At 37.9% G+C, this 18,622-nt stretch overlaps 1 protein-coding gene across 2 annotated transcripts; it reads left to right on the forward strand.

Annotated features, from left to right (window-relative positions):
* Positions 1-1,201: 1,201 nt before the first annotated feature.
* On the forward strand, positions 1,202-17,438 carry LOC149221106 (uncharacterized). Of its 2 annotated transcripts, none has more exons than XM_089385006.1 (4): positions 1,202-1,438; positions 1,863-2,071; positions 15,882-16,202; positions 16,566-17,438. In XM_089385006.1, the coding sequence occupies exons 2-4, from the start codon at positions 1,925-1,927 to the stop codon at positions 17,211-17,213; spliced, it is 1,116 nt and encodes a 371-aa protein (XP_089241132.1). In that variant the 5' UTR covers positions 1,202-1,438; positions 1,863-1,924; the 3' UTR covers positions 17,214-17,438. The 2 variants fall into 2 exon arrangements, with proteins under 2 accessions (XP_089241132.1, XP_089241131.1); XM_089385005.1 differs by having other exon boundaries at positions 1,204-1,438; positions 1,868-2,071.
* The last annotated feature ends 1,184 nt before the right edge of the window (positions 17,439-18,622 follow it).

Consider the following 18,622-nt stretch of genomic DNA (forward strand, 5'->3'; position numbering starts at 1 on the left):
CTTTTTCACATTTCCTGCAAATTATCTGATCACAAATAATAAAATGTATATCAACCAAATAACAAATTATAAAATAACACAATACAAATGAATGCATATCAACCAAATAACAAATTATAAAATAACATGATCAAATAATAAACTATTAAATTAAGTCTAGAAGAAAGCTCTATTGACAATAATCAAGATTTATGAAGTCTGTAAAATATGTGGTGGGAGATTTAAATCCCATTAGTCATGTGAACCACCCTGCATGAATACACTTACGAGTTCACCACAAATAATACTGATAAACATGGATAGAAGCATTGGGAACGAAGAAAACTCTGCTTACCAATGGCCTTGTATGATCGTGCTAAGGTGGGAAGGAAAATGGAGAAATGTGTATCTAACCTCGAGGTTGAAATACGTTCAAAACGACCAACTGGACAGGTGAGCGCTTCACCACTTTTTGCAGTCCTGAGCTCTCGTTCAGCAGAATACCTTCCTTGCTCCTCTTTATGTGCTACAGTTTGGCATGGTAAAGTAGTATTGGTAGAAAATTATGGCTAGCAGCCGGGTGGAAAGGTCATTTTTAGTCTATTTTCTGAAAGTTTAGGAATCAGATTTGACTGTGTTTATGTTTGTCAGATTTCGGAATATTCTGGGAATCAGTGATGGATATAAGTTCGAAACACTAATAATGCGTTATATAGTTTTGACCGGATTTTGTTTTTACGAAAAATAATAAAATTTTAGATTAATAAAATTGGAATTTTGTTTTGAAAATCTTAATTATAATTATCAAATTTCAAATAAAATTTTAAATATGTCATGTTAAATTTATTTCCACCAAAAACACAATTCAAACCCTCCCTCACCAAAATACTGAGATTTTTAGTTTCTAAATTGACCCTCGTACACAACGCCCATCTGAGTGTGAAACGAACAACCCATGTGATCCCCGCCGCCCCCGCCGTGTGTAGACTAGTTTATCGTCGGGATTCCTTGCCCGCATGTTCAGAGTCGACGCTATAAGACACGTGCTTAACAACCAGATGATGGCGTTGACCCACAACTTCCAGCGCAGCTAACGTAGGTTTGATTGGACGGCTCGATAATGACAACACAGATGATAACGACAACTCAGAGATCGGATGGCTGAAATGTCCTGTGCACAGGTTTTGACCAGATGACCAGGGATAGCTCGAACAATGTCTTGTCAGAATGCTTTTTAATTGAGGCAGGTGAGTAATGCCGATATGAGTGTGGGTAGGTAGTGTTGCAAGCCCACGCATCATCTAATGCTTGCATTGCAAACGCATTTGGGTGTGTTGATTTTGCGTTGCAACACACGCCTGTAACGAGGAGAACACACACAGATCGGATACTTTCGGCCTTGGAAGCGATATTAATACTTCTCCGTCCGCCATATCTTTTCCCAGTTCTTTGTTCTGAGGTGAGTGATGTCTAATTTGAGGGTTTCACCGTTCATTTTCGTGCGTTTTCGCGGAAAATTGTTTCCCTGCTTTAAGGATTTCAAGATTTCCCTGCAACCCTATCATATGTTTGGGGTCTCCGAAGTTTGGCTCCTCCTGGAGGTTGGCCGTGATGCTTTGATGGAAAATTGGTTGGAATTACAGACGAACGGGACGTTTCAGGTCCTTATGGGGTAGAAAATCCTGAAATTATTGAACTCTCTGATATTTTGAGGCCAAATTGTCTCGATTTTTTGGCTTTTATGTTGTGGATGATACCTGACTCTGCATTTATTGGAATATATGATGGCATAAATGCATGCGTAAGGTGGGTTAGAAGTGGGGTTTTGGTTTGAAATTTTTCTTTCACGGTATATGAAATTTCGAGGAATTGTTTTTTTTCGTGGCAGGCAAATTCGCGTTCGAGGTCTTGGGACGAGGATTCGGTTTCGTAATTTTGGGCAAAGATGGACTTTTTCTCAAGAGGCAGGAATGGCGATGGCGCGCCATCGCAAGGGATAATCGATCAGGGCGTTCAAATGTGCCCTTTCTTGAGAAACATCACCGAGCCAACTAATTTTTGCTTTGCTTCTCCTATACGGTTCCCGACACCGGTAAGTATACCTCCGCTTGTGCGAAAATTCAGTCGGATTTAACAGAGTGGTAATCCTTATGTTTTTTATTCCTATAGATTCATGTCACTGGTACACATATTAGAGGAGCTTAAATGCATGGGGCATTGCATGTATGGGGAACCAGTGCATCTTCTAAGTTGAGCCTGACAATGTTCTTCGTCAAAGCTAGAAATACAATAGATTCTGTCATTTGAATTTTCTCCAATTCTGTTTGGTTTGTAAAGGTGCAAGGGGAACTTACAGTTGACTTCTGCAAGGTCTAGAATCTGCAATCAAACTTGTCCAGGGGATCTACCCTGTGTCCCTGAAGAGAATTTAGGCATCTCCCATATGACATTGATGTCCCCAATTTGTTATAGGGCCATTGACCCCTTCATAGGAAGCGTTAAATTTGTAGTTATTTTCGTTGAACCAGTGTGTAATATGATCCTCCAACAAGTATCATTGCAGACAGCTCATGTTAAGGTGAAATGTCTGAAACACATGTTAAGGTGTTAGGTCAAATTAGCCGTTAGAATTTTAGCCGTTGGAGTCTTTGCACACTATATTTAATCGAGCTAAGCCAGATTGGTTCTTCAACTTGTCCTGACGATGAACCACATTGGTTGGTTCGAAACGCGTCGACAAAAGATTGGTTATGTGATTTTGCCGAAGACTATCTTAACAATGTTATGGATCACAGAATTCTAAATTCCTTAAAAATTAAAACCATCACAGATAAAAGAGATCAGAAGTTGTTTCCACAATTCCAATATCATATACATGGACAATGGAACAAACTAAACACACTTCTTTATATGACATCAGATTATCCCTTGAATCCAACATGGTATGATATTGAAGAAACGACGAAGAGGTCTCCTAGTGACTAAGAGGTTATTAGGAGATTAATGACATCAATAAAGAAAGATTTATGGTCTGGATTTAAAGAAAGCATCCCTTATCTGAACTCCACTTGCCCAGTTTTCACATGGGTGAGCTGTTTTGGCACAACTGAGACCTGTATGATAGGTGTCATGGCTACAATCCTCAAGCTATGAGAGGAATTGGAACGCCTTAAATTTTATTCATGCAGTGGAGAGACATCAGTTGGATTGTAAGAAGGTTGAAACATTCACAGTACACTTTGTCTTCTTGCTCTGAAAGACCCAGGGTACAAGGAAGTTTCTTCGAAAAAAGAATCTATTCAACCAGATTTCTTTATAGAGCTGTATACAGTTGCGAATCCAACTGATGAACCATAGATTAAGAGGGACAAGTACCAGCAGATGAACCATAGCTTGAGAGTGACTAATTTCTTTATTGTCTTCGACTAATTTGAGTAGCTCTCCTTTCCAGTTGACGCCTTTTTTTAATCCATCCTATTGATTAAATCTTCATGTCATTTTCCTTTAGGCTGAAGGCTTGGTTGGCAAGTTAGTTAGCTATCTTGTTTGCAAGCCTTCCGACATGTTAAAATTTAATCCCCATGCTTCCCAAGGTTACATCCTTAATCTAATTGCTCTGGTAATTTAACCTCTAAATTAAAGTTGATGCTTTACCTTGCATCAGGATAATTATAACTTTTAAATTACCTTCTATCTTGATCTTTTGCTTACCCAGCTAGGTGCAAGTCTTAATCCTTCCATTTCAAGATTTAGCTCAGCCTAAGTGTTCATATCAACTCATATATTAACCATGAAAATACAGTTGCATTCCCATTACACTTCTCCTCAAGGCCCCTCCATTGGCAGTCTTTGATGGCTTTCCTTTTGCAGCCCCATGAACCTTTGGAGTTTCTAGTTTTGAAGGTTTCCATTGTTCGTTGATAAGCTGCAATTGGATTCTGCACCAATCTCCTGGGGAATTTTCTCATCGTCTTCAGATCACAGCCTCATGTCAGTTATTTTGTCAATGGCTCTTTTCAATTTTCTTTCAGATTTAAAGAGTGATGAGACTTTTGTTTTGAACGGTCATAGAGTTCACATCTCTCCTTAAATTCCACAAAACAAGTAGTACATGAATGCTACATATGAACTTTAGAAACTTAGATTTAAAGTGAGCTCACTTCCAGTTTTGGAAAATTTCCTGGATTGAGTTGGCCTCTGGCCTGGAGCAAGATAAATTATTTTCCTAAAATTGCCACAGAGATCTTGCTATTACATAATTAAGAAAGAGATGAGTGACATCTGCGTCATGTTATTAACATACTGCATCTAGATTCTGGAGTGACTTGCAACTCCATGTTTCTTCAGGCTAGTCTGGTTAGAAGTTTGTTTTTGATTGCTACCCATCCAAAAGCTACTATGTTTGGACTGACCCCTTTCTCCAAAGTCTGGGTCAAAAAGAGTCCTTTTTTACACCGATTCCCTGAATAATGCTTAAATGTACCCTTCCTTAAAAGAGAATGAGCCTTTCCCGTTTGCATTGCAGCACATTTTATCTAAACTTGACATATGCAGAACCTTTGGCTAAAAAAGGTTCTTGAAGGAGTTGCTTTTCTACTGGGTTGCCAATATAGTAGCAAAATTTGGCCAGATCAGACACTTCCATATGGGAATTCCACTGAATTCCCCCTCAAGTTCAATTGACACTGTACAAAAGCCACATATGGAAAAAACAATAATTTACTTCAATTTTTTTGTTTGTTTGTTAAGTTGTCTAAGTTCTCCAGAGATTACATTAGGCTTGATGTGTGGCTTGAGATACCGAGACCCAGGGGCATCTATGCCATCAAAATCACCCGGGGATCGCACTTGGCCTGGGCCACACCAGCCCTTAACATGATGGCTGGATTTTTGCCCATGGAGTTTCAAACCAGTGGCCTTCACATCATGGAGTGGCTTAACAATACACCCCATCCCCATCTATTCTACGCCCCATGGGAAATTTACTTTAAAATTTTAATATAATAATTAATACTATAAAATTAAAATGGAAGCCTCAAACTGTTCAGTAAATAAGGTGTATTATGAGGTCTCTCCATGTAAGGACCATTTTCAAGCATGCATTTCAAGATGTTCATGTATCATTGATTTGCTTTTTCATATTAATCATTTAATAATATTCATACTTTCGAATTTTTTCTGAATGCTATTTTTTCGACATGTTTTCTGAATCATATTAAACTCAAAGCCGAATCCAAATCTAAATTCTTATATGGTAGCTGTGGTTGCAAGTTATTGGTCACGACTTTTCCATAAAGGCTCTCTAATTTCCTGAACTGATTGCCCATTTGAGTTATGCTCCGTTAGTCGCTTACTTCTATCCATATCTCTTCTGAGCTGACCCCAGATCCTAACTACCCTGGCTCATTTAAGAAGTGAGGCTTTCTTTCAGGTTGTTAAACGCAATTTACAAGATTCTTCCCCCACCTAGACCAAAGAAAATTCTTTACAGGACTTTTTCCTCCAGGGAAAAAACTTATATTTTATACTGCAAGGAGAAATTAAATATACATCAGAGGTGTCTTGCTGGCACTAGGCAGCCTGGCACTACGAGAGCCTGGGTTTTCTATTTCTTTGTCCTGTCAAAAATGCTGAATCTAGATCTTCTTTATACACTCCTCAGTGGCTGCCCGATCTTTTCTAGGTAGAAGAAAACAGAAAATTGGAAACAACCTTAAGATTGACATACAGAACTTTTTTTGAATATTCAAAGAGTAGTCGTCTCTAGGACTTGATGTTATCGGAACAGAGATTTGTATTTTCAGAAGACATTCCTTCCTCGAAGAATTCTGCTTCATAAAACTTGCCTTCCTGTAGATTTAATGCCTCCTTAGAAAATCTGTCTGCTTTCTTATTGAATTCAAAAACTACATAAAATATTCAAAATTAACATATATATTGATGTGCATCCATATGAATCCAAACCATTTATAGAAAAAATTGCAAAAGTTCTCATTTATATAGCATGCAAGGGTGTGTATATAACCAAAATAGCACCAAGTGTAAACCATATCTGAACAAAAAATACATCAACAAACCAACAGACTCTAGATGGCCTCTAGTGTCCAAAACAGATCATACTACAAAAAATACCTACATATCATGAAAATCATTGCCTATATTGGGATCTTTATTATCAATATCACCTTGTAAGCATTAAATAAGATAGAAAAAACTCAACATGTCAAGTCAAGATATTGTTTGAGTGATGGGTATGTTTTTACTAGGGTCATGACTCATGACAAAAGAGTTCAACAGTCAATGCCACTAGTATCAAGGTATAGAGAGGGCTTGGTGCTCTTGATTAAATGCTAGTTGCATATCCTTGTACATGACAAAATCCAATGGAAATGTTGCAATCCCCCAAGCCTGAAATCTTAAAAACTATTAAATCTGCTGGATTTTGAAAGGGACCTAAAATCTAAATTCTCTATTTGAAATCGAATGAGGTTGGAACCACTCTCAAACATCCTGAAACAATTAATAATAATGTAATGTCCTAGGGTAATTTTAGCCCTTAGGATTCTATGTTTGTCTAGGGTTACAATCAGTCAAAAGAATGATACAACATTAGTACATTTGCATTATTCATTCAATAGTAGCATAAAAATTTCTAATAGCAAGTAATATCTTTCGACAACAATTATGATTCTTCAACAAATACCATAAGTTAGGGCTGACTGCACATAGAACCAAAAATCCACCAATGTAATTATTTTGCACTGCAAATAACCAATTGTAATCTATACTGATTTATTCAGGCTTGTGTCTACTAATTTAACAGCTTTATTGCCCAACTATTGCTTATCTAGGCACTGCTTTCCCTTGTTCCACCCGTGATTGAAGTAGCCTTTGTTGTGATAACTGTGCTGATTGTCTCAGCCTTCAGGTGAAGCCATGGACAGTTTGAGCTACACTAGACCTCTAGTCCACAAATGAATGCCGCTACTTTAGAAATGCTTATGCACAGTTGTGATGGTAATCTCTGCTCCGGGGAACCTAGACTTATAGCCTCAGGGATCAAATCCTTTCCCTTTAATAAAATTTCAATATATGTTTTCTATCCGCAACTCAAAGTGATCCAGGGAGACCTGCTTGTTTGTTATGGGAGGGTTCTGGCAAGCAAACTAGGGTATTTCAGTGCCCTGCCCTCGGACTTGTGACAGCGGCCTATGGCCTTGCTGTCGCTTGTGGCCCTGTGATCATGTGTCTGCCTAGACTCAAATTTGATGCCTTAGAGAAATCTGCCCACGGTTCAAGATGAATTTTCAGTGGCTAGATGTATCTCGAAATTGTCCTATGCTCTGGTTAAACCAACAAGATGATAACCACCAAATCTTTCTTCCTTGTAATCCAGACAAATCTAAGCTGCTCCAAATGAATTTGCTATGCTAAAACAAGAAAAGAAGTGGCGTCTAGGTAGGGTGGGATCAACTCCACCGAAACAAGCCAAAAGAATTAGATAGGGTGGGATCACCTCCACCGAAGCTAATCAAAAGAGAAGGGGTCTTAAAACCCTCAAAACCTTAGACTCAAGAAAATAAGAGATATTCCAATTCAAATTGATGATGGTAATGTGATTCCAACTCTCGTTTATTTATAGATTCCCTCATGGGGTTTCTCAATGTGAGGGGTTGCAAATGCCACCCCCAATTTGGGATTTTTGCCCCAACCGACCCAAAATTTACCCGATGTTGCCCCAAATATTGGATAATTGGGTTTCCCCCCTTTTATCAAGACTATAATGTACACGGTTGGATAGGCTACTTCATCCTCCTTTAGGATAATTTTAAGAATTTAATGTTACCATTAATGGCATAGCAATACTAGGGCCCTAGGCTTGATTAGGCTGCTCCACTCATAAATTATTGTTTTCTTTTATTATTTATTTTAAGTAAATTTTCTTCTGGAGCATCTTTGGTCGCATTGTACGAAACCTTTTGGTTTGGTGAAAAAAGGTTGTTTCCGTACAATGCGACCAAGGACACTCTGAATGCATTTTATTTTTATTTTTTATGAGTGGGGCTGCCTAATATTCAAACCTAGGGTCCTACTATTGAGTTCAGTTTAGAAACTGGCTGGTTCGACATTGAACCACCCTGTTCCAGTTTTGCACCACTAGTCAAATCGATTTAGGGCTCAAACTAGTCAGACCAGCTAGTCTTGCTAGTTTTGGTCTTGTTCCGATAACATTGCCATAAACTTGCCTATCCTTTTAGAGACTCCATCCCTTCCATTTCTAAAGTTCCTCTAGGTAGGGACTATCTGAATATGTTGTACATTCTGTGATCCCAAATCTTCAAATAATGGAACAAAGTATTCTACAAGGGAATCTTTTTTGGCACTTTTCCTCCAAACTTCTCCTAACTTCATTTTTTAAAATCAAGATCCCCCTTAATCACATTATCATTTATTAGTTAAAACATATTTGTCTTTTGAAGTTATCCCAAGGGCCATAAAGGTTAACAATGGTGAAAACCTTTTCCAATTCTTTAGACTTCAACTCACTATGGATACTCGCCTTAAAAAGAAATGAGCAAATGAGTTCAAAGGATTCCTTCCACCCTATTGTCAAGCCCCCCTTGAATTTCCCTCTAAATTTAAGGAGCAAAATCATCAACACTTCAAACAGGAAGTTAAGACAGGAACTGCCTTATTCTTCCCATGCATGTTTCTTCAAGAAGAATAATATTTGGCTTGTAATTTATGAACAAACATTTGAGGCATCATTGCTTGGGAGCGGGAGCGGGGAGCGACATTTTCAAAAGCTCCCGGGTCGGGAGCGATTTTGGGATCAAATGTTATATAATATATACTTTTATATATTTTGATGCATATATGTCAAGGAAAACATATATAATGATGAATTAGTGATAAAAAACTTAAAAACATTGATTAAATCATATAACATCATTCATCTAGTAGCTATAATCTTCATCAACCACAGGTCCACAAATTACAATTTCTCATTTATATAGCTTGTAAGGGTGCACATAACCAAAATAGCATCGAGTGCAATCCATCTTTGAACCAAAAATACATCAACAAATATGCCTTGGATGACCTCTAACATCCAAAAAAATCATTCTACAACAAATACCTACATATCATCAAAATCATTGCCTATCTTGGGATCTTTGTCATTAATATCACCCTCTAAGTGTTAACATAAGATAGTAAAAATGTAGCATGTCAAGTCAAGATTTTGTTTGAGTAATGGGCACATTTTTAGTAGGGTCATGATAGAGGACTTCGACAACCAATGTCACTAACATCAAGGTACATAGAGGGCTTGGTGCTCTTGATTAAATATGAGTTTCATACCCTAGTACATGACAAAATCCAGTGGAAACATTTCAATCCCCCCAATCCTAATCTTGAAAAATTGATAAGTCTGCTGGATTTTGAGTGAGATCTAAAATTCTACTTTCTCCATATGAAATCCAATGAGGTCAAAACCACTCTCAAACATCTTGAGTCATTTCATGGTAATGTTAAAATTTTAAGTAAAAGGATGAAAATGAAAGATAAAGGAGAATGACACTTTCACTACCATGAATTGCATATCAACACTAGGTCCATAGGCTTGAATGTTAGGCTTCCCCACTCAAAATTTTTTATTTTTGAAAAAAGAATTGCATTTGGAACATTTTTGTGATTTTTTTTGTGAAGAAAGCTAGGGAGTGATTCTTTTTTGCCGGAGTGCGCTTTGGGAGTGGATTGGGGGGGAAGCTCTCCCGCAGCTCTAGTTTGAGGGCTCATTTCTTGTTGGAAACCCTTTTCCTCTCATATTTTGGGACAGTATAATCATGTTTGCACCTTGTCTAGGGCCATCCTTCCCCTAAGGGCCACTTTTATAGTTGGTTTTTTTCCTCAACTTCTTTTTTTCCCCTCTTTTTTTTGCTAGGGACAAGTAGAATTTTCTGCCTAATATGTGTGGTAATCTAGGGGCTCAAGTCAATCCACCTTCAATACCTTTCTCCTCTTGGATAAGCTCTTTCCGAGGTATAAGTTTATATATGATCTGGGATTTCCTATCTATCCTCTGGAACAGGTCCACTCCTTTTAATGATGGTTCTTCTGTTGGATCTGAGCTCATTGCTCTTTGAGGCCCAATTGGCTTCAATATCTGGCTTTTAGGGATTTTTTCTGTCTCTTCAACGATGACAGCCACAAGATCTAGCAGATCTGTAACCATGTTTTGGGTGCTATTTTATGTGTCTACTTCTAAAAATTCTGTTTTCTTTACCCCTTTTAAGTAAGACAAAGGTTAAAAATGTATAGAGGACATACCTTTTTTCCAGTCATGCATGTTGAGGCTGTCATGCCTTTTATTTCTTTTTATTCCCGATGCAGGGTTTTTTGAACAGCCCATGCTAGAGTTTCCTCATTGCCCTTTTGTGCCATTTCGTAAGCCTTTTTTCTAGGGGATTTGAGTGATCATGGGAAATCTGCTCCTTTTTTCTTCCTATCCACTAAAAGTTCTTTTTTAGACAATCTTTCTAGACATGTCCTACTTTCTGAGTTGTGATATTTCGGGCATCTGCATGGAAGCTTCCAGTAGTCCAGTACTTGAACAAATCTCCAGGATCCCCACATTCTCTATCTCTTGTGGGCCATCCCTTAGATCATTTCTACTAGGATTTTCTAATTTTGATTGCTTTCCTGCCTATTTTTGTCTTGAAGTCCTGTTGGGAATCGATGAAGTTACCCAAACCATTCCCTATCATCTTCAGAATATCCAGGCTCCATAGCTGCATTAGAAGACAAGGAATTATTACCCATACTGGGTGAGGAGAAATTTTTTCACCTTAGGGTTGAACCTTGGTTCCAATACTTGAGGTAAAGGGTAGACAAACCCCAATACCATTTCTTTACATAATTTTCCCTCCATCCCTCTCTGTCTTGAATTTGAATGATACCAAACCCAAATCAAAGAGTGGAATTCCAGAATGTACCCAAGGGTTTCCTTCTAAATTCTTTTCCATCCATCCTATCATTGATTCCTTCCTTGCTAAGTCACAGGACACGTCCCTCAAGGTCTCGTGTCTCGTATTTCACGTGTTGGACACGAAAACCACCCTAAAACGTGTCGAAAACGTTTTTATTCGTGTCCTCCAATCGAGACACTTGTTTTGGACGTGTCGAAAACGTGCCCTAATGTTTTTGGTTCTTAGGACACGTGTCCCATGAAAAGTGACATTTAAAACCTACAACATGGTTTATTTTTGGGGTTTTTCTTGTCATTGTTCGCCATCGAAGTTGAGTTTGCTCGTCGCTGGAATCCAATTTGTTGTGCAGCGTGAGGAATTCCTTCAGATTCAAGCGCAATGCTCACAACTTCACATCGACCTGGACCTGGATATGTAGGAGACGAGCGTTCGCATGATTTGCTGAGAGTTTGGAGCACTTAAATTTCTTGTAAGTTGTGTTATAGCTTATGGAACTTAACTTAATTATACACGAGTGACCATGTATAGATCGTGTGTTGAAATAAAAATCCCAGCTCCCCATCATGTGCTCATTGCTCACTACACCTTCAAGGTCTAAAGGGAGGGAAAGCTCGACTAACGCTTTGGTCAACAATGAAGTTTGAACACATAAATTTATAGTTCATAAACTACCTTATGTGAAGTTTGAACATGATCAATCTTGTTTGAAGTTAATAACAAAAATTATAACATGAACAGTGAACATTATTGATGTAGTAAATTAATAAACTAACTAGTAAATAGTGTATACTAAATACTAAATAGATATCATCATGATTCATATCTATATGGATCAAGCACTATATTCCAGTATTTTTTAATATATATATATATATATATATATAAAACATGTCCCTCGTGCCCTGTTTCCGGGGTCGTTGCGTCTCATGTCGAATACTCGTATTTATGTGTCCTCCGTGTCTCGTGTCCTCGTGTCATGTGACTTAGCTTCCTTGTAGATTTCCCAATAAATTACTTGTAAGCACTCTTTCAGATAGTGTCTAATGATTAATCTTCTTCCAAACTCACGTCTTCTCCTAATACCATGTGGACCCTTCCTTTCTGCAATCAAATGTGCCTTATACATTTTTTTATTCCCTCTATTTCCCAGGCTTACCTCCTTTTTCTGTTCATTCACACCACCACCTCTCTGCTCAGCTTGAGATAAAGCACCGAGCTCAAGTCCTGGCTTGCATGAGGGTTGTGTAAAGGCTGAGACAATGTAGGGGAATTATTTTTGTTTTGTGAAGTGAATGTGGATCTCTACCCTATTGCTAATATCTATCTCTAACTCTTGTTTGCGCTTTCCTCAGAGATTAACCTCCTGGGATAATCCTACCTCTGACAGGTTGATGGACTGTCCCTTTCATTCATTATAGGGGTGCTGAAACCTTAATTTGTTACCCTCCTTATTATGACCCAGAATTTTGCATGCGATGAAGGACTCCTGATTATGACCCAGAACTTCCAATGCGATTAAGCACTGCTGCCCTTTGTGCATGCTTTCTATGGTTTTCTCATACTGAAAGTCCATTTCTTGCCTTTGGTTCAGCTCATCATTGTAAGCTCTAGTACCTTTTCACACTTCGATTACCTCCTCAGTGCTAAAAATCAACCCTCAAATATGCTCTTCTCACTCGTCATAAATTCATAATCAACCTCTTCCTCCATGTCATCTTCATGCTGCAGACTCTAGTATTCAATCTGCACTGTAATATTCCTTTACAAGATCCTCTATCTTCGATAAGAAACCTTTTGGACTATACGGCACTAGAAAATTGGGATGGCAATTAAAATTGAGTGAGTCAAATTCTGCTGGCCAATGGCAAAGGTCTATTTCGCCAAGCGGAAATTCTTGCCTTGAACTTATTTGTTTTATCAGTCCAGTCCCTCAATCTGGCCTCATAAAAGAGACATTTGAGAATTCAAGACATTGAAGATCCTAGAGTGCAACCTTAGAGGAACATTTAGGAAGAAGTCCTTAGATTTTCCTTGCCTGATTTCTTGCCCCAAATCTAAGTCAAACAGACTGAGAATTATATGAAAAAGTTTTTTTATTCCTTGACAGAACCTCTCCCAAGAACATCGTATCACCTTCTAACTGAAAATGAGAGACATATGGGAGGGCTGCAGTGATCTTTGTCCTTCCAACTCTTTCATTACCTTTGTTGCAGATATTATTATGCTTAAAGATTCAAACATAATCATAAAAAAAAAGGCCAAAAGTGAGCATCCTTGCCTCAAAGAAACGTTACATTTATTGTCTCAGCAAATTATCACCGACAGCCTGAATTATAACTTATTGGCAATGTTGGGGGAAATATTGGGGAACTTTAAAAAATACATAAACTATTAAATAACATATATATTTTTAATCTAAACATCTAAAGCAACAACAATATCAAACAAACACATTGCTACATAAATATTAATATAAAATTGATATATAAGATGTCAAGTGGTACATCACATCAATATGGAAATACAATATCTTTTCTGAGTAGTATGTCCCAACAGAATGGTACAAACTTACATCAAAACAAAAATAAATGTATCTCACAAGATTAATCATGGCAAAACAGTGGATTTACCCTTGTTTGCTTGATGAAAAATAGTCACACTATCCTCGGAGCTCATTCCCCTTACTCACTCTTGCAAAATAAGGGTTAAAAGACAAAAGAATTTGGTTACAAGGCAAGATTGATGCTTACAAGGTGAAACTCTCCATCTACTTGTGATGATTTCAAAAGATGAAATTATCAGGATAAGTGTTGTGGATATTATTGGCTTAAGGAATGACTCATGAAATATTGTGATACAAGCAATATGTGCTGATAAATGTAACAGCGCCTCAAACTATAGAGGATTCAAAGATTTTTGTACAAAACTCATGGACTAAAACTGAGAAAGATGCAGTGGAGAAGCATTCATTGATTTATCCACCTATTTATCCCAATCCTCTGTGAATGTGCATCTGTCCAAAACCCTTTTTGAAAACTGCCAACTTACATCGTTGTAGGCCTTTGCCAGATCCAATTTCATGGGCATTCTCCCTTTTTTGGATCTCAATTAATGGATCAACTCTTGAACCATTAACTTGTTGTCCATCCTTACCTCCCTGCAACAAGACTTCCTTATTCTTGCAAGATATGGGAAGGAAGCAAGGGTTTCAGCTTACTAGCCATCACTTTTGTTATGGTTTATACAAAGTGTTGCAGCAAGGTTTTGGCTTTAAATAGGCAAAGTAGGAGAAATTTTCCATTTTAGGATTCAAGGCTGAGAACATGGAATTCAGATCATTTAGCATTCTGTCAATGGAACATGATTCCTCCACTGCATCCAACATATCATTGTTAACTACACACCACATTGCTGAAAAAAGGTCTGCAGGGGAACCGCCTGGACCTGGGGTTTTATTCTTTTTCAAACTGTGAGCTGTTCCTTGAAACTCCATTGAGTCGGATATCCTTGGATTCACTTTTTAATACTATGAAATCGAATGCATGAATGTTATTTAGAATTAGGTCTTGGGTGGCAGATGTGTTTATTGCCAGATGTCTAAGAAAAAAATTAAAGAAGGCAGCAGCTGCTTTATTAGATCTTGACTTTCCAACTAATTTCCAAGATTTTATTTTAGTTTCTTTGAGCCAGAGTTGCCTTGTGGAAGAAGGGTTATTTCTGTCCCCATCCTCAAGCTATTGGATTCTCAACTTCTGTCTTCAAAAGATTTCTTTCTTCAAACAGACTTCATCAAGATTCCTTTTTAGCATTCCTCGTGTGATCAGAATTCCCATGTGATTGATTCTTGCTAAATTCTTTGTTCAAAACTATACTGTACTGGGAGGTTTCCAAAGTGGGCTTTGTTCCAAATGTTGCAAAAGGATTCTTTATTACAGGATTTGAGTTTTACTTTAAAATTTAATACTATAATTCAATTTCAGAAAATAACGCTATTGATTGATCCAACTACCCGGATAAGTTGTTTGACAGTAATATTCAATTATCTAGCTGTGACTAGTTGAATGCCACACTTACTCCTAACCTAGAGTACCAAGGGAAGAAAGGTGATGAACGAACAATAGAGGCACCAATGGCATATGCTTTTCATCGATGGATGAGATAGTAAGTGCACAACTCAGACCTTGTAATCACTTTGCAAAAACGAGTTGACTGTAGAACCCCTTTTCCAGGTTCTTTTTAAATTTAGTGACCAATAGGGGATGAGTTTTTACTGGGCCATGTCAACTTGGCCCAGTTTAGGCACCAAGCCCAGTATGGCTTATGAATCCAAGTTGTTGATCTGAAATGGATTACTATAAAATTTTTCATTATTTTTGTCACTTTCTCCGATGAAGAATTGGACTGATCCCGAAATCCATTGAGTAGGGCCAAAATTGAAAATTGCTTGGGGCCCAAAAGTGCACTTTTGGGGTCAAAAGGCATCATTAGCCTCAACAATGTCTCCATGGATTAGTACATGTTGATAGTCTAAAAACCAGCTATTGCAGACTAAAAACAAAGTCCGTATGAGAGAGTTATGCCTTCTGGAAGTTGATGTACGGGTTTGACCATCACAGTACCAAGTGGATGCCATGTCAGCTCTCATTACTCATATATGTGTAGCTAGTCACATGTGGACTTTCAAGAGATTGTAGAGGGTCTATAACTGATCCTCACCCTGTTTACTTTTAGCAATTGGTCTTGAGCTCTTTATTATCATTTTGCTCTCTTAATTTTCCTCCATATGATATTGTTTGGTAGTAGAATTTTCAGGTCACTATTTTGTATGAACTTGGGATTATTCTAGGGTGACTATTTCTATTATAGAGGACTTAACCAAGAGGTATGAAAATGTTGGTGTTGCATGTGCAGGTAAAAGGAGGACGGGGTCCCATTTTTGAGGATGGACCAAGTTTTGAGACTGCTTTCAGACTTTTTCATGGCCATGATGGGGTGGTTCCACTTTCTGGAAGGTCATCGGTATACATGTCTGAGACATTGTCCAATGCAGACAATGCTGCAAGTGAAAAGTTTCACCCATTGGCAGCATCAGCGGCAACTATTAGCCTATCAGCATTTGGGCTGGGTGGTCCTTTCAGTTTTGATTCTTTCATGGCAGAGCACAGACACAATAAGAAAAACGAAAAGAGGAGAGATACAAGTGAAAAGAAGAAGTCAGACCCATTACAAGAGGTAACTTTGGCATATTGGGTAACCCTGTAGTTTTCTGCTTCAACCTGTGTAACTAATGCTCCAACTTTAGTCCCAGCCACACCTACAACATGCAGGTTTCTGATATTTAGGATTATTCATTAAAGGATTTGCTATTTTAACTTATCTTGTCATTATAAGTCTATGCGCATTTATTCTTCCTTTGATTTATGCTTTTGAATTAGAGCTATCAGTCAGTTTCTTTTATTGGATGATATCTCCATGAATTTTGTTTTCTATTGCTTACTTTACACATATTATCTATTCTTGCTGTAGAAATGCTATTTCTATAAAATCTTCCTGTTATTTCATCAAAACGCTGAGATTTCTTTTGCAATGTTGTAGGGTCAAGTTCACGAGGCAACTGGCATTGAATGGCTGGAGACAGGGAAATGTCCGATTGCCAAATCTTATCAAGCTGTGAGCAAGGTTTTGCCTTTGGTTGCAAAACTTTTGCAACCCCCACCTGGAATGAAGATAAAATGTCCCCCTGCTGTGGTTGCAGCCCGTGCTGCATTGGCAAGGACGCCCTTAGTGAAGTCTTTGAGACCAAAACCATTACCTGCAAAGATGCTTGCAATTGGGCTTCTGGGGATGGCTGTTAATGTCCCATTAGGTGTCTGGAGGGAACACACGGAGAAGTTTTCACCAGCGTGGTTTGTTGCTATTCATTCTGCAATTCCTTTTATTGCGATGCTGAGGAAGTCTGTAAACATGCCAAAGTCTGCTATGGCTTTCACAATTGCAGCGTCTATTCTGGGTCAAGTGATCGGGTCAAGAGCAGAAAAAGCAAGACTTAAGCATTCAACAGATATACCCAATGTTGTCAATCACACTTATGAGCATGTGAAGGTGGACACAAAATCTCCGATTCCTGCAACTGTTTATGTCTCCATTGATGAGAAGGGCACGGTGAGCTCCCAGTGTGGAACTAAGATATGGGACACTGCTGCGAGTACTAATCCCTCTTCCGATGCTGTTAGTGCTTATTAATCTTTGTGTAGAATAATAATTGTTTGGTTGCACGATGGTTTTGTAGTGCTCTAAAGAGGTAACGACACTGATAACCATTGTCATTCCAAATGAGGTTGATGCCCCCAAAAATTGCTGTTTGCAATTTGAATTCTGAATAAAGTTTGGTAGTTTGGACTGTATCGCTTTTGTATAAGGCATTTGCCATTTATATATTAAATAGACGTTGCAAGGATTGTAAGTGGATGATGGAGCGTGCATGTTTTCAATCTTGGTAGATCCGCTGTTACTGCACAACCTAAATGTCAAAGAACGAGCAAGATTTACAACAGAAGCAAAGACAATGTCACTTGTGTCATTTTGGTGAATGAACGTAAACATATTTCTTAGACAAAATGAAAATTTGCAACTTGTTAATGAAGTATATGTAGTGTATGGAACATTTGGATTTTCCCATATTTTCATGAAAACAACAGTAACAACTCTACAAGTTATTCTTGCCAAGAAGGAAAGTAGCGTAGCAGTTGCATTAGTAACGTGTTAGTTTCGAAAAACATTATGGCGGTTATCGTACTGTTTTGAGGCTTCTGAGTACGTTGTCGGTATGGAACTCCAAGTCGTTCTACTCTAAGTTGAGCCTTTCTATGTAGGACTTGATATTGCTGGTAACATGTGGATTGAAAACTATTAATTGTTGGGTTCCTAGCATTTGTGTGGGATGTGGTCACATATAGAGTTATCCGAGTCATCAAATGATACACCATATTATATATATAACGCAGATGTGTAGTTTTTCAATATTTTTTTTATGAAATATAAAAAATTATATATATAGAAATGTACTTTATATTACTTACAAGATTTCATTCTCGATTAGATATGTTGATATTTCATGACCAAATTGTTATCTTGGTTTTAAAATAGTATTTTTTTAAATACTTTGATATCGTTTATTGTTTGAAATTTGAATTGTACTTTGAGTTGGAGATTATACAGCGCACACATAAACACAGAATTCAGAAAACTTAGAACTTCTGAACGTGTTTTCATTCAACCGCTGAACAGGTTTTTATACATATCTCAAATCTTTCTGGGGTCAGTGGGGCGGTGGCTTCTCTAGGAAGTTTTCTCATTTGTCAATGACTTCTAGACACTGCCTGCTGAATTCTCTAGAACAGTCTATTAATGCGGGTGGTTGGAATTACTGTCTTCCAACACTCCCCTTTAATTCCTACCATATGACAACTATACTATAGCACAATAAACAAGACACTATACTCTTAATTGTTTTGCTTGCTGGTCTAAGTCTCAACTAGGCTTACAATAAAACATTTCATTTTTGCCTTCTTATTAAAGGGTCCATGCTTGTTCCTTTTCCTTTGCTGGTGCAGTTTCATCTTCACCTTTATTGTCATAAGATAGTGATTGAG

Source organism: Pinus tabuliformis, chromosome Q (assembly GCF_031772625.1).
Source record: "Pinus tabuliformis cultivar Carrire ecotype Pingquan chromosome Q, CPIR1, whole genome shotgun sequence".
NCBI classification, from domain to species: domain Eukaryota; kingdom Viridiplantae; phylum Streptophyta; class Pinopsida; order Pinales; family Pinaceae; genus Pinus; species Pinus tabuliformis.

Bases quoted from the DNA above. Each gene is read 5' to 3' on its own strand.
- LOC149221106 (XM_089385006.1), top strand. From the start codon at position 1,925: ATGGACTTTTTCTCAAGAGGCAGGAATGGCGATGGCGCGCCATCGCAA. The intron at 2,072-15,881 runs GTAAGTATACCT...TTGCATGTGCAG, and splicing joins CTATACGGTTCCCGACACCG to GTAAAAGGAGGACGGGGTCC. The intron at 16,203-16,565 runs GTAACTTTGGCA...GCAATGTTGTAG, and splicing joins AGTCAGACCCATTACAAGAG to GGTCAAGTTCACGAGGCAAC.